A 15310-nucleotide genomic window follows, 5' to 3' on the forward strand; every position below is an offset into this window, starting at 1 on the left:
AACTGCACAGCGGCCAAGCAGGGGACTTGGTTCCATCCGAACGCAGCTCACTGTACAAAGTGAGTGCTTGCCATCGAAGTATCTCTCAGTTCCTGAAATCAAGTAAAAACTTAAACACATCACCAAGGGCTCATGAGCAGAATTTTTAAAAAGATTTTTATTGATTTGAGAGAGCGTGAGCGAGCGCATGCACACAAGTGGGGGAGGGGCAGAGGGAGAGAGAATCTGAAGAAGACTCCCCGCTGAGCACAGAGCCTGATGTGGGGCTTCATCCGTTGACCTGAGCCGACAGTCAGTCACTTACCCGACTGTGCCACCCAGGCTCCCCTCATAATTTTTTTTTTTTTTTTTAAAGATTTTATTTATTTATTTGACAGAGAGAGAGATAGCGAGAGCAGGAACACAAGCAGGGGGAGTGGGAGAGCGAGAAGCAGGCTTCCTGCCGAGCAGGGAGTCCGATGTGGGACTCGATCCCAGGACCCTGGGATCATGACCTGAGCCGAAGGCAGACGCTTAACGACTGAGCCACCCAGGCGCCCTCCCCTCATAATTTTTAAGAAGAATATGGTCAGTCAGAGTGTGAACAGGCTCCAGATACGGATTCTCATGGCCGCTGGGTGAAGACTGCCTACCACACAGGAGCGAGAGCCCCAAGCATCAGAGATAAACTGTGTGTCGTCGACACGGCCCTTTATAAAAGGATTTACTTGCTTCTCAGACAGACTCCAATTTGTCTTTAAGTAGAGGGTTCTAGGCAGAGGTGGAGGCGCTCACTGGTCCTTGAAGCTGGCCTTTCTCTTTTCCACAAACGCGGTCATCCCTTCTTTCCGGTCTTCCTGTGGGAAAGGGAGAACAGGCAGGGATGGACGTTCACGTTTTCCTACGGAGTCAAGGCGTGGGGCTCTGCGTGTCTCTGCGGTTTGCTCACAGTCTGCGGGTTCCTCTGAAACTTGGGTTTCCAGAGTGGAGGAGCTCAGGGAGGGAGGGTCCTGCATCAGGACTACCTGGAAACCTGGGAATAGCCTGGATTCCCTGACCACTTAGGGTTGGCCCGGAAAGGCATTTTTATATGCCGCCCCCCCAAGCCCCTAGGTGTGATCATTCAGGAACCACTAATTTGTGTGTCAAATAAACTCTCACCCACAGAGAACGTCAGATGCACCTGTTTGGGTCATTCACTCACTCATCACCTGCGTGTGCACGCAGGTATACACGCACACCTTCACTTCCTCAAGAGCCAAAGTCATTTCTAATCTCTCTTTCCTTTTTTTTAAGATTTTATTTATTTATTTAAGAGAGAGAGAGCACATGAGAGGGGGGAGGGTCAGAGGGAGAAGCAGACTCCCCGCTGAGCAGGGAGCCCGATGCGGGACTCGATCCCGGGACTCCAGGATCATGACCTGAGCCGAAGGCAGTCGCTTAACCAACTGAGCCACCCAGGCGCCCTCTAATCTCTCTTTCATAAAACACCTATACGTGACTTTCCAATACCGAGAGATGGGTTTTAATGACTTACAAGAAGGACTCCCTTTCAGTGACTGTCAAATCCTAGAAAACATTGATCTGAAGCTTCAGATTGCAGTATTAGAATACATTCGAACTCCATTCCAAGTAACTGGAACGATGTAGAAAATTATGAGCAGATGCACTGCATTTAAATACAGGAGCTTGCTGTTTAAAGGTGCGATTCATCAGACCTTTTGTAATAGGAAGTCACCCTTCACACTTGTGAACTTCTACACACTGTACTCATTTGCAAAAATCATGCTCGTGGACAGGACACATCGGATCCAGCTACAGGGAAAGCAAACAGTTTGACCAAAGAGAAATGGTATTTAATGAAAAAACCTACAAGGATATTCCCAGTGATTTCTACGGCTGGACCATGTGTGTCTCCACTGAATGTTTACTCACGGTAGCGAAAGTTGAATAGAAGAGCTTCTTTTCCAACTTGTTTCCCTCTGTTAATGTCATTTCAAAAGCTGAAAAAGAGAACCCTGAAGTTATGAACTCATGTGTCAGATGTGAGAACATGCAACTTGTTTTATGGTGATAGGAAACACTCCCCGCTGACCCACATCAACCTTAATTTCGTTGTGATTTAGACCATAGCCTGGGAAGCACCCCCTTCTCAATGCCCCACCCCAGCTGAGATGCCAGCAGAGCAACCTGCTTGGAGCTTCACCGCTGGTGGCCCCAAGAAGAGAGGCACAAGGAACTGAGTAAAGGGTGCAGTGGCCAACTCTGTCCAATCACAAGAGGATTTGAGAGCCTGTAGAACTACATATATTTTATTACTTTCTATTTTTTTTAAAGATTTTATTCCGGGAGAGAGAGAGAACACGTGTGTGCACAAGCAGGGGGAGGGCTGAGAGAGAGGGAGAGAGTCACAAGCAGACACCCTGCTGAGTGCAGAGCCAGACATGGAGAGCTCAACCCCACAACCCTGAGACCACCACCTGAGCCAAAACCAAGAGCAGGATGCTCCACGCACTGAGCTACCCAGGCACCCCAGAATTAAATGTTTTAAAAAGCATAAAAATTAAGGATGAAAACCTGAAAAAGGAACACTGTGCCAGAACAGAGTCCCGGGTGGTAAGAATACCACTGCTCTGGGCCGTCCTTCCAGCCAAGCTAAAGTGTCTTCCCTGGGTGAGCACCTGGGGTGATGGCAGGTGCCTCTGACGGTGGCCTCACTGGCCCTCTGCACCAACAGCAGCGTCCACCTCTTAAGCGAGTGCTACCTGCTCATCCTTGTGGCCGCGTCACAAACATCAGCTCAGCCAACTAAGGCCGGCAGCAGCCCGGGGGGCTTGACTGCCTGCCTGCAGAGCACACAGACCTGGCGCAGCTCAGCTATCCTGGGCTCACCCTAACCCTTCTCAACAGGCAGCACTGGGCAGTATTACCCCAATGCTGAGCACAACGCACTACAGTAAGACTCAAGAAATTCTCAGGAGGGCTCGGAGCTGCTTTGCCTGTAGAGAGTCCAGAGCAACCAGGAGCAGCGTGAACTCTGTCTCCAGTTTATGCAGGTGTCCCGTGAGCCCATGCGGCCACCAGCCTGCAGGCACAACTGCTGGCTGAGGAGAGGAGCATCTTCCACCAGGTTCCGGGAGGTGAGCTGGGTTTCTCAGGAGCAGACTGGCTTTGCTTAAGGGAGCATGCTGCCCTTCCCGGCCATTTCCCTGCACCCCAGTGCCTGTCACTCTTGTCCCTCAAGCTTGCTCCTTTCTTGAGTCCTGATACCAAGGACAACTCAGAACATTCCAGGAGAATCTGTGAGCCAGCAGCCAAAGACTGGAACTCTACAAAGAGCCAGAATTCCAATGTTAAGAATCCTCCCAATTTCTGTCCAGGGTGGCTTAAAATGCATCATTTAGAACCACGGCTCCTGACCGCTCCTGTGCCAACCGGCCCTCAGAAATCTCCTCCCGGCAGAACCCCTACCTGCGTTCACGGATTCTTTGGCCATTGCTGCTACGATTTTAGAATTGCTGGCAATTTTCTCTGCACACTGGATGGCTTCTTCGACCAGTCTCTCCACAGGAAAGATTTTGCTTACGAGACCTAAAGCACAAACAGGTAAATAGCAAACAGCACTGGCTGCGCTCCTCTGAGTCACAAGGCCACCCCTAGAGCTGGGGTATTCTGGGGGCCAACAAGGCTGTGGGGATGCAGGCTCCACACCGTCCCTGAGGTGGGGCCACAAGGCTCTTACAGACACACCAAGAGGGAGGAAGAGTGGGTCACCTGGGACGGGGAAAGGGTGTGCCTGCAAGGGTCTCGGAGATCCCCCACTGCTGACGTTGGGCTTGGGAAAAAAGATGGTTTTGACTCTTGAAGCTGATGTATACTTCAGTTACTCTCTTGTATGTGTGACATTCCAAATAAAGGCAGCTGTCCCCTGGGTTCTCAGGACACCCGAAGTCAACGTGCTGATCACCCATGGGCACACCTGGATGCAGCCCCCTTCTCCCCATCTCCACTCAGCTCCCCATGAGGGTGGCTCCGTGGGGCGGCCCTGGTCCACACCTGCTTGCTTGGCGTCCTGGGCAGAGATCCGGTCACCAGTGAGAATCATCTCCATGGCCAGTGACTTTCCAACAGCGCGGGTCAGTCTCTGGGTGCCCCCTGCACCTGCAGGGGCAGAGGGCTACCGGTCATAGTTGGCTCATGGCCAGTGCATGCCCAGATGCCACAGACATACTTCCAGCAAGTTCCGAGGGATGAAGATGGGGCCCCTTGGGTGGGGCAGGTGGGCAGAAAGGAGGTAACCCAAGAAACCTCAGGAGAGGCTCCTTTCCATATTTGGGCCCCACGCCTGGCACATCAGGTCCCCTGCAGCTCAGACCCTGGCCCAGCTCAACCTGGAGGGCAGCTGGGGTAGCCTCCGATTGTGGCCTGCTCCCCTCAGGGTCTGAAGCGAGAGCAAGGGCTCGGCCTCCCAGGCCGCTCTGAGTGTGGTCTTCTGTCCCAGTGCTGGCCTCCACATGCCCTGCTAATCCTCCTGCTCACCTGATGCTCTACAGCTGAACCAAGAGTGGTCTGCCGTGTCGTCCGCCCCACAGTGAACCCCGGCCCCCGCCGTCCGCCTCACAGTGAACCCCGGCCCCCGCCGTCCGCCCCACAGTGAACCCCGGGCCCCGCCGTCCGCCCCACAGTGAACCCCGGGCCCTGCTGTCTGCCCCACAGTGAACCCCGGGCCCTGCCGTCCGCCCCACAGTGAACCCCAGCCCCCACCGTCTGCCCCACAGTGAACCCCAGGTCCCGCCGTCACTCCACAGTGAATTTCCACCCCACAGTGAACCCCAGGCCCCGCCGTCTGCCCCACAGTGAACGTCCGCCCCACAGTGAACCCCATTCCCCGCCGTCTGCCCCACAGTGAACGTCCACCCCACAGTGAACCCCGGCCCCTGCCGTCCACCCCACAGTGAACCCCAGATCCCGCCGTTGCCCCACAGGAAACGCCCACCCCACAGTGAGCCCCAGGCCCCGCCGTCCACCCCACAGTGAACCCCGGGCCCCGCCGTCCGCCCCACAGTGAACCCCAGGCTGCCAGGGTGAGCCAAGGGGACCACCTGATGGAGACACCCACAATCCAACAGACTCAGGTGCTGCCTCAATTAAGCAGAGGCCTTGGGCGCTGGGATGGAAAGAGCCCAGCAGACAGCAGAGGTCATATAGGGCTTTGCTCGCCCTCAGCCGACCCGACACCCTCTCCTGACCTGACAGCTGCTCAGATGCCCTCGGCTCCAGGCTCTACATGCAGGGCAGAGACTTGTGGGGCCATAAGCCTGGAGGTCTCATCAGGTGGCCCCCCGGGGCACAGAGGAGTCACTGGTTGCCCACGGCTCCCGTCTGGGGGGATGACTCCCTGCTCTGCTGAACTCAGGGTCACAAGCAGGAATCACTGCAGTTATAGTGCGGTATGTGGCCAGCATTTCCTAAGAGCGTCTGACAAAGGATCCGGCTGTCATCAGAGCAGCCTGCATAGACCCGAGGCCCCCAGGGCCACTCTCTGAGTGCCGCTGTGCCCCTGGGGCTTAGTGTGCTGGTCAGCAGAGGGAGCAATGGGCATAGCCAGGCGGCCGCCGGCCAATACTCATACCACAGCCGGGGTCCCTCGTCAGATGTAAGCTACATACTTTTGTCTATTACTGGAAAAGCCGATAAGCTCCTGAGATGTGGGCAGATTCTAGAGAATTACCTGGAGAGTTTAAGCTAGAGATATCTTCACTCTTTACCTGGGATGGTTCCCAGTAGGATTTCCGGCTGTGCAAACTGGGCTTTTTCTCCAGCATAAATAATGTCACACATCATAGCGAGTTCGCAGCCGCCACCAAGCTGCAAAACACGAGGTGCCGCCAGGGGACCCAGTCAGAAATTTACTCCATTTGCTTATTTAAATTTCCCGTCAAAATGAACACGGCCCAGGGAGTAGCCAAGATTAACAGAGATGCAAAGTTTTAAGTTAGTTACAATTGGCTGATGCTGGCGACCCCCCCCCCCCCGAGAAGGACCCTATAGCAAACTCTTTCAGCTTTGGGGTCCCACAGTCTCTGCTCTGCCATGGGGGCTCGAGAGCAGCCAGAGAGAGTTTGTGAACCAGCAGGCTGGACTGTGGTCCCAATGAACCTGACTGGCTGACCTCGCCTTACCCACAGGGAGCTTTATTACATGATCACGAGCTGAGCTGCCCACACTGCTTCACCACCATTGGCCCCAGGGCCTCTGAGTGCCCTTGTGCCCAGAGACCCAGACACCACACAGAGGACACCGAGCTCTTGAGGGTGGCAGAAGAGGTCAGCCTGCAGCTGCAGAGCAGGCTGGAGCCACTGAAACCATACAGAAAAGCCAACGTGTGGCCTAGGGCCTAGCAGAGGGGAGACGTTCCCCGCAGTCACCGGGACCGCCAGGAGGGCTGAGAACGGGAGAGCCGGCAGCGGAACACCTGCCAACGAAAGCTGTGCCTACAGCACCTCCTCTCTGCACGTCCTGGATCTGTGGCGTTACTCGGCAGGAACGGTGTGACTGTAACTAAACTCCAGCCTTCTCAAAATGAAAATAGGTTATCCGATGCCTCCCAGTGTGCTGAGAAGAGATCTGGTCTGACACTCACGGCGTAGCCATTGACAGCAGCTATGATCGGCTTCTTGGCCTGGGCAAGTCGGTCCCAGTGGCTCAAGCACTTCCCGGAGTAACAGTCCTGGAATGTTTGGTTCTGCATCTCCTTGATATCAGCTCCAGCTGGGGGTGGAAACGAGTCCCAGTTACTAGAGAGCAGAGACCCCACTATTGCTGCACCCCCAAACCAGCAGGGAGCTACGAGTGTGCACTGTGTGTAGGCACCAGGGGCTGCTGGGAATGGCTGACACAGGGCCCCATGCTTAAGGGGCCTGTGAGGTGCTGGCCACCTGGACAGAGTCGGGCAGCAGGGACAGTGGTGACGTGCCATGCTATGTGTTGATGGAGGTGACGCGGAGGGACACAGATGCAAGCTGGATTGGGAAGGCTGGGCTTATTCATCAGTCACTTAACCCCTTGACACACACAAAACCTAACTGTCAAGGACCCGAATCACTTTGAATAATCTTATTTTGCTGGCAAAGCATGCGTGAACGTTAAACAGGCAGAGTGGCTCTCTGAGAAGTACCTGTGTCTTTTTACGCTAGGTTTGAGTTAACCCCAAGTTGTCCTAACTTTTCTGATGCTACCACGCAGGTGCAAGCCTGTTCACAGTACCACATGCCGCAGTCAGACCGCCCCTCGCACACCTGGGCGACTGCTGCCATGCTGCCCACACACCTGCAAAGGCCTTCTCCCCACCAGTGACAACAATGGCCCCCACAGCCGGATCCTCCTCGAAGGCCCCCAGGGCCTGGTTGAGCTCCGTGATCAGGCCATTGCAGAGTGCGTTGAGTGCTTTGGGGCGGTTCAGCTGGATGAAGCCCACGTTGCTGTTCTTCCCCTTCTTTTCTGCGATGATGTACTGAAAATCAGCACCTGGGGGAAGAAGGGATTTCCACTCGAGTAGGCATCAGACCCGTCATGGGCAGTGACCCCGACAGGTCTGCTGCCCAGACCTCAGGCAGCAGCACACAGCTCTCAGCCTCACGGTGGCCTTTGCACCACTCTCTACCTTCCCAGAACCTGCACTACAGACATCCTGTGGCCCAGCAGAAACAAGGGATGGGTAAATAGGTTCCTTCCACAAACGCCAGCTGGACGAGAGAGCAAAGCCGAGTGTGCACAGAACAGAGCGGGAGGCATACCAGGGAACGGTGACTGCCTCGCGCCCTAGACCGACCCGGGGGGCGGGGTCGGTATAGCCTGGAGAGGGAAAGAGTAACCTCAGAAGCCGTAGGTCTGTGTGTCTGCGAGCACCCTGGGGGTTTGGTGGGAGTAACGCAGGCGAAATGCTTAGCAGCAGGGTGTCTGCGGCCCAGGAAATGACTGCTGGTTGCAGGTCAGGACCCGAAGAAGTGGGTCAGCAAAGGGAACTTAGGGTAAAATCAACATGCTCTGGTAGCTGGGCAGGTAAGTGGATACCCGGGTGCGGGAAGAGGATGCAGGGACTCCACCCCCAGCTCAGGGAGGGACAGGGCCCAGAGCTCCTCAGGAGCGCTGCGGCCCTGAGGCCCTGACCTGAGTGGAGGACACGCCCGGCTGCTGGGGCAGGCAGAGTCCGAAAAACGGACTTGGGAAAAGCAGTGGATGTGGGCAGGCCCGCGCAGGAGGCACTGCCGGACAGAACACGGGACCTCTGCCAACCCCGGAGGCCCGACTGCACATTCTCTGAAAGTCCTGTAAACCCCGCAGAATTTCACCGCCAGCAACCACACTGAAATGGCCAGAGGTCTCAGCACTTAGTCACGAGTCCCCCCAACTGAGGGGCTAACCCCAGAGATCAGCAAGCCGAGGTAGCAGGTGCTGGAAGGCGAGCCCAGCCGGACAGCAGGGGGGCCGGGCCGGGCCCTGGGTGCACGGGGAGGAGTGGGAGGGCGGACGGGATCAGGGCTGGTGGAGGGGGTGAGGCCCGGGGTGAGCCCCGGGGGCTCCAGGGGCGGCCAGGGTCAGGCCCCGGAGTGAGGTCCGGGGGTCCCGGGGGCGGCCGCGGTGCCGGACTCCCACGCGCCCTCAGCAAGCCCAGCCGGACAGCAGGGGGGCCGGGCCGGGCCCTGGGTGCACGGGGAGGAGTGGGAGGGCGGACGGGATCAGGGCTGGTGGAGGGGGTGAGGCCCGGGGTGAGCCCCGGGGGCTCCAGGGGCGGCCAGGGTCAGGCCCCGGAGTGAGGTCCGGGGGTCAGGCTGGTGGAGGGCGTGAGGCCCCGGAGTGAGGTCCGGGGGTCCCGGGGGCGGCCGCGGTGCCGGACTCCCACGCGCCCTAAGTCCCGTACTCACCCGAGACGAAGGGGCGCAAGGCCGCGCAGCCGGGCCGGGGGCGCAGCAGGCAGCGGACGCGAGACAGCACGGCGCGCAGGGCAGCCATGGCGCTGTGGGGACGACTCGCCCCGCCCCGCGGAGCCGCCCCCGGCTACACCAGTCAGGGCCCGGCCCGCCTCCGGTCCGGCGCCGCGAGACGGCGCAGGCATCGCGAGACCAGCGGGCCCCGGAAGGGGCGTGGCGAGGTGGGGGCGGGGCCAAGGGTCCGGGAGCCGAAGGAGGCTAGCAGGCCGCGGCGGGCTGAGGGGCAGGGCGGGAGCGGGGCTCGGAGGGTCGGCCTTGTGGCGCGCCCCCAGCCCTATGCCGGCCGTCGAGGACCCTGAGCCGTGGGGCAGCCGCCTGGAAGACCCCGGAGGGCAGGCCTGCCGCGTCCGGCCGCGCCTCGGCCCGCCGGCCTCTTAGCCCCCGGGCCTGCCGGCGCCTCCTCTTGACCTTTGGCCTTCGACCCTTGCCCCCACGCCCAGGGCTCGTTCCCCTACTTCCGGGACGAGCCCTGGGGGCCGGAGGCCAGGCTCCGGGCTGGACCCGGGGGCGCCGCTCGCGGAACCCGGAGCCCCGACGCCCCCCACTCCCAGGGACGCGCTTCCAGCCTGTCAGCCCGCCCGCTGCGGGGCAGGCACCCCCGCGAAGCCAGCGGAAACCGGGTTTGCAGGGTGCAAACGAGTCCCGGCAGAAGGGAGCGCGTAGACACGGAAAATACAGTGGCAGCAAGGGGCGCCTGGGTGGCTCGGTCGGTTAGGCGTCTGCCTTTGGCCGGGGTCCTGGTTCCCGGGGTTCTGGGATCGAGCCCACCTCGGGCTCCCTGCTCAGTGCAGAGTCGGCCTCTCCCACTCCCCCTGCTCTCGCTCTCACTCACTCTGTCCAGTATCTTTAAAAAAAAAAGCGGCAGCAAGATTATGTAGTTTATTGAAGTAAGATTTCATTTTTAACAGTGACACTTTAAATGTATTTAAATTTTTTTGGTTATAACACGTAGGTGTTCAGACATGTATTACCAGGCCTCCGTTTGACTCTTGTTCAGGTTCTGCAAATAGCGGAGACGGCAGACAGACAAATGAAAAGTAAAACACGTTTTTCAAATAAATAATAAAATCCAAACCAGAATTGAATACTCAGAAAAGTTTATTTCAAGGCTGAGGGTAGAATAAAGACATTTCCATGCAAACAGATTACCGACCCGGTGCTGAAGGAGGCTGTGTCAGCGTGGGCTACACCCCTGTGACAGGCACACAGAATGAAATGGTTCCAGCATAAAAGAAGTTTTCCTAAGCCCCCAGGGCTGGTGTCGAGGAGAGCAGGTGTTGTCCTCCATAAAATTAGGGACAAAGAACAAGTGACAAAAACCAAAAAAAAGATGTATTTGTATTAACCTTCAAAATAAAAGTCACTTATTTCACCAGCAAAAATGGGTTTATTTGGGAATAGCAGAGAATTGCAATTAGGGACTTGCAAGCTATAGAAAAACCACGTGCCAGTCCAACAAAGGAGAGGAACTTCATTTTACGGAGAAGGAGGACATTGGCAGGGATTGCTTTGAACTAAAGTCCCTTGGAGAGAAGCAAGAGTTCCGGGTGAAGAGGGCTTCTTGGCTGAGGTGCAGGGGTGGGCCATTTTTTGTGGAGGCTGTATGTTCACCTCTTGGGTTCACCACCTGTTGGGGCCTGTAGTTGACTCTCCTGTTGAGGATTGTTTTGTTAGGGTCTGTAATTCACAATTCTTCCTGTAATCAATACCATGGAGTGGTAATGGCTCCCCCTTCTGGCTCCTGACTCCATTTTGGTGAGGTTTCCCTTTATTTTTTTTCATATATATGTATATGTATATGTAAATTGGGCCTCAGCAAAATCAAAAACTTTTTGTGTTTCAAAGGACACCATGAAGAAAGTGAAAGGACAACCCACAGAATGAGAGAAAATTTTTGCAAATCATATATCTGGTAAGGGTCTTCTTTCTAGAATATATAAAGAACATGTTCAACTTCATAACAAAAAGACAAACCATTACAAAATGGGCAAAGGAGGGGTGCCTGGCTGGCTCAGTTGGAAGGATATGAGTTTGAGCCCTATGTTGGGTGTAGAGATTACTAAAAAAAAAATGAACTTTTAAAAAAATGGGCAAAGGATTGGACAGAAATTTCTCCAATAAAGATATACAAACGGCCAACGCACACACACAAAGGTGCTCAATATCATTAGTCACTAGGGAAATGCAAATCAGAACCACAATGAGATACCACTCCCTACATCCTAGAATGGCTATGACCAAAACGACTGGTGAGTATTGGAATACCTTCACTAGGGCCCACTGCTGGTGGCCACTGGCAGACTATAAAGGGACGGGATAGCTGAAAACATGACACGGTAATTTCAAGGGCGATAGAGTCAGTTGATGGGGCGAGGACAGTGACAATGCAACCTGAAAATGGGGCTGCAGCCTTGAGGTACTGCCAGCCACCTGGAGAGAGGGCCAGTGTCTAGCCAGCTGGTCTGCCCAGAGTGGCCAAGGCCCATGCCAGGAGGCCTCCTTCACCCAAGGACGAGCATGCAGATTTGTCCCTCACAGCCCCACAGTCAGGTCCGTGAAGGTGGCACAGTGCTGCCTTGTCGGGGCAGTGGGCGTGTCCCTCGAGACTCTAACAAGCTCCAAACAGGCCACAGTAACCCACTGTTCTCGCCCTGCTTACAGGTGCTGCTTGCCACAAGAAACTAAGGTACAGCCAGAAGCCACAAGCTCCAAACAAGCCCCAGTGACCCAGTTCTGGACCAGTTTGATTCAGTTCAGACACTGTGCTAACCCTCCAGATGACCTCAGGACATTACCGTATCACTGTAATAACAAAAACACCTAGGGCCGCCTGGGTGGCTCAGTCGGTGATCAGGTCATGATCTCAGGGTCCTGGTATCGAGTCCCGTGTTGGGCTTTCTGCTCAGCGGGGAATCTGCTTCTCCCTCTGCCTCTGCCTGCCACTCTGCCCCTCTCTCGTCAAATAAATAAAATCTTAAAAAAAAAACCCAAACACCTACTATGCCCTGACAGATCCAATTGCGCCCATTTAAGGGAAAAAAAGAGGTGGCAGTCTGATTCCAAGAAAGCCCCCTTCCTCTTCCCTAAAACACCCCTAGTCAGCTTGCTTACCAGCCCTTTAATTACCCTAACCCCGTATAACCCTCACCCTGAGACCTAATCAGGAAGAAGATGCCTTTAGAGCATGAACTTCCTTCTCCATTCTCTGGTTATTGAATAAATTACCAGCTTGCTATCAAATATGGTTTGGTTATTTGGCAAACAGTCTTGAGTAGGAAGAGAACTGGCCACTTTGGTAACAGGTGGGCTGCTCGGGCTCCACCACCATCTTGATTTCAGGGGTCACTTCAGGGCCCTCACCATGGGCATACCTGTGAGAAACCCAGAGACCGGCAGCCACTTTGCCGAGTTTGGGACCTCCAAGAATCTTTAATCTGTGGGCTGACGTGTCCCCAGTAGTAGACCAGACGCAGCCCAGTGACCCTGCTGAGTTGAACCCTGGGGAACCAGATGGCATGTAGGGGAAGCTCTGAGAAGGAAGCCCCCTGAACCAGCAGCTTTGCTTCAGGTGCCATAGTGGGTGGGGGGTAAAGTTTCCCCCAAAGAGAGAGCTGTTATTCCCAGCAACAGGTGACACTAGGGGCAGGGTGGCTGCACCCCAAACATATGTTTCACTGGACTCGGTCAGATTGCCTGAGATGTCAGGTTGAGTGACAAGGCCAGGGGTCAGGCGGTCAGCTCTGTGAACTGGTCCTAGGCCGAGTGCAGCAGCCCACTCTGGGTCCCCATGACTTCCGGTTTCCTCCCAGGGCTTTGTGTCCCCACGTGGGGGCTGTGAAGCAGTTAGGTGCATGCCTTTGGACTCAGGGTGTACCTTGCGGGGCCAGCACGGTCTGACGAGTCTTGTCATTCAGGTGCTTTCCCTGAGCTGTGACACAAGCCTCAGGCGGGGGCGGGGGGGGGGGGCGGTGCACCAGCCAGCCGTCAAGGACCCTGTCCGGGACCTGGGATGGGTGCAGAGGGAGGAGTGTGTGTGTGGGGTGTGCGGGTCCCAGGGCCACCCGCCCAGTAAGCAGTTGCACAAAGCTGCTCCCCACTGTTGCAGTCCCCAGGACAGCAGGTCACTCCTGGCAGTCACTCACGGGCACCTTGACCTGCTCGGTTGCCTATATGACCAGCCACAGAAACTGTTCAGTATCAGGAGAGGGTCAGCCTGTGGTCTGGGCACTCTGTAAGAATTTTCAGACACCACTTCTTGCCTGCCTATGGCAACACCTCTCCCAACATCATTCTTTTAAAGTGCACGCATCCCTTGGATGTACGTTCCATTGAGAATCACATATTTATATATATTTAAATGTCCATTTTCTGAATTCCATGAAGGCTGGGACTTGTCTCTTATTCTGGGATGAGTCCTCAGCACCTTGAATTATTAGAAGCTCTTAGATTACAGGCAGTGGCCCTGGTGCCATCCTGGCAGCAGCCTAGACATTTGTCTTTGCACACAGGGATTCCAGAAGGAGGCATAGTTGGAGGTGGGTCTCCAGCACCCAGAATGCTGACCCTCTCCACTCCTGTCCACTCTTTGGCTTCAAAAATACTAGCAGCCAGACCTATATGCTGCAGGAAGGACACTGGAAGACTCTTATTGGGGAGCCTGGCCAGCCCAAAGGAAGGACTTAGAGATACTGATGGGGGTTCCCCAATTAACAGCCCCCCACCCTGAGCACCCCAGAGTTAAGCTCAAATTCAATGAGCCCCACTTACAAGCCTAGTATTTCCAAACAGCGCTCTGGCCTATTCTTCCTCATGAGCAAAAAACTACCTGCCAGCATGCAAAGTGTCTTCCTGGAAGGTAGAAACAGAAGAAACAATGGAGCAAACCTACCAAGCAGGAGAATGACACTTCAACGTTTCTCACTCATACTCTCAGACAATGCTTTCTTGAAGCAAGAACAGAACATTTCTCTAAAAAGAGACATGTGTGGAAGAAGAGCTCTTGGAAGTTAAACACTGTGACAGCAGAAACAAAAGCCTCATGGGGAGAAACCCTTCAGAAAGCAGAGCAACAAGTAAAGATGGAAAACAGGAGAGAATACATTCAACATTCAAGGTTCAGTCTCAAACCTCTGACATCCTAAAATAGGAATTTTAGAAAGAGGTAACAGCAAATGGGGGACAAGTCATTGGTGGAAACAATTGATTAGTGAAATAACCTATGAAACGTTCCCAGGACTGAAGGACAGGAGTGTCCAGACTGAGGGGTCTTTGAGTTCCCAACATAGTGAAAGAAAGTCCAGTCACATGGCGGCACCACCCTGAAATTTCAACAGATGATCCTAAAAATTTGCAGGGAGGAACAAGCCTCCACTGTGGTAAAGGATTGTAAATTCGAGTGCCTGTGAATTTCTTTCCTTTTTTTAAAGATTTAATTTACTTAGAGAGCGAGAGAGAGCACGAGTAGGGGAATGGACAGAGGAAGAGGGACAAGCAGACTCCCTACTAGCAGAGAGCCCAATGTAGGGCTCAATCCTAGGACCCTGAGATCATGACCTGAGCCGAAAGTCAGAGGCTTAACCCACTGAGCCCCCCAGGTGCCTTGCTTGTGAATTTCTTAATGGCACTCCTAGAAGGGAGGAGACAATGCCTTCACAGTCTGAAGGAAGAGGTCTCTAACGTAGAGTTCTATGCTTAGGCAAACTACGAATCAAGTGTGAGGGTGAAACCAAGACATTTTCAGGCTTGCGGTATCATTAAAAAAAATGATCTCCCAGACACGGCTTTTCAGCTTCACCCTAACAGGTGAGTGAATCAAGAAAAAAGAATAGATGGCTGAGGAGGGCCAGCACAGGGGGATAGGAATCCTCTGGGAGATGGAGAGGGAGAACCCAGACAGAAAGACCATCTACCCAGACTGGAACTGACTTAGGAGTGGTGTCCCAGGGACAGCCTCCTGTCCCTAGCCACCCTCCCTGGCTGGACTAGGTGGCCACAGAAAGGAAGCCTCCCGGTGGATTAGAACAGCAGATTCTAGTGCATGCCTAAGAAGGAATGATGCACCCTAACGCCGGGTTACAGGAAAGCCTTTTGGCAGAGGGCAGAAGCTTTCTAATCCTTACAAGACAGTAGAGGACAGATCTTCCTGAATTAGGGGAGTTCTCCAGAAAGGCCTGCATGCTTGAAAATGTACTAAATGTCTCCTGGGGCGGGTGGGGGGGCGGGGAGGGGGACCTGCGGGAAAGTTCTTCACTTACCCTTTATCTTGAACTTTGTACTTTATGTGTGTTACCTGTGTGTATAAACACCCGTGACCACACACATTCAGAACAGTGTCGTCGCCA

At 54.7% G+C, this 15310-nt stretch overlaps 1 protein-coding gene and 1 long non-coding RNA gene across 2 annotated transcripts; one reads left to right on the forward strand and one right to left on the reverse strand.

Moving 5' to 3' along the window:
• Window positions 1-138: 138 nt before the first annotated feature.
• ECHS1 (enoyl-CoA hydratase, short chain 1) lies at window positions 139-9058 on the reverse strand. The gene is made up of 8 exons (XM_045879129.3): window positions 8904-9058; window positions 7309-7506; window positions 6623-6750; window positions 5748-5847; window positions 4036-4140; window positions 3451-3570; window positions 1915-1982; window positions 139-836 (listed from the first exon to the last, which is right to left on the reverse strand). The coding sequence occupies exons 1-8, from the start codon at window positions 8989-8991 to the stop codon at window positions 771-773; spliced, it is 873 nt and encodes a 290-aa protein (XP_045735085.1). The 5' UTR covers window positions 8992-9058; the 3' UTR covers window positions 139-770.
• Window positions 9059-9136: 78 nt separating this feature from the next.
• Window positions 9137-11964, forward strand: LOC129045924 (uncharacterized). The gene is made up of 3 exons (XR_010412632.1): window positions 9137-10724; window positions 10815-10881; window positions 11631-11964. It is a non-coding gene; the product is annotated as an uncharacterized LOC129045924 (long non-coding RNA).
• The last annotated feature ends 3346 nt before the right edge of the window (window positions 11965-15310 follow it).

Source organism: Mirounga angustirostris, unplaced genomic scaffold (genome assembly GCF_029215605.1).
Source record: "Mirounga angustirostris isolate CCGP_5_RB_7025 unplaced genomic scaffold, mMirAng1.0.hap1 SCAF_6, whole genome shotgun sequence".
Lineage (NCBI taxonomy): Eukaryota > Metazoa > Chordata > Mammalia > Carnivora > Phocidae > Mirounga > Mirounga angustirostris.

Bases quoted from the DNA above. Each gene is read 5' to 3' on its own strand.
- ECHS1 (XM_045879129.3), bottom strand. From the start codon at position 8,991: ATGGCTGCCCTGCGCGCCGTGCTGTCTCGCGTCCGCTGCCTGCTGCGC. The intron at 4,141-5,747 runs GTAAAGAGTGAA...CTGCCCCTGCAG, and splicing joins CCTACTGGGAACCATCCCAG to GTGCAGGGGGCACCCAGAGA. The intron at 3,571-4,035 runs GTGTGGACCAGG...TTTGTGCTTTAG, and splicing joins CCAGGACGCCAAGCAAGCAG to GTCTCGTAAGCAAAATCTTT.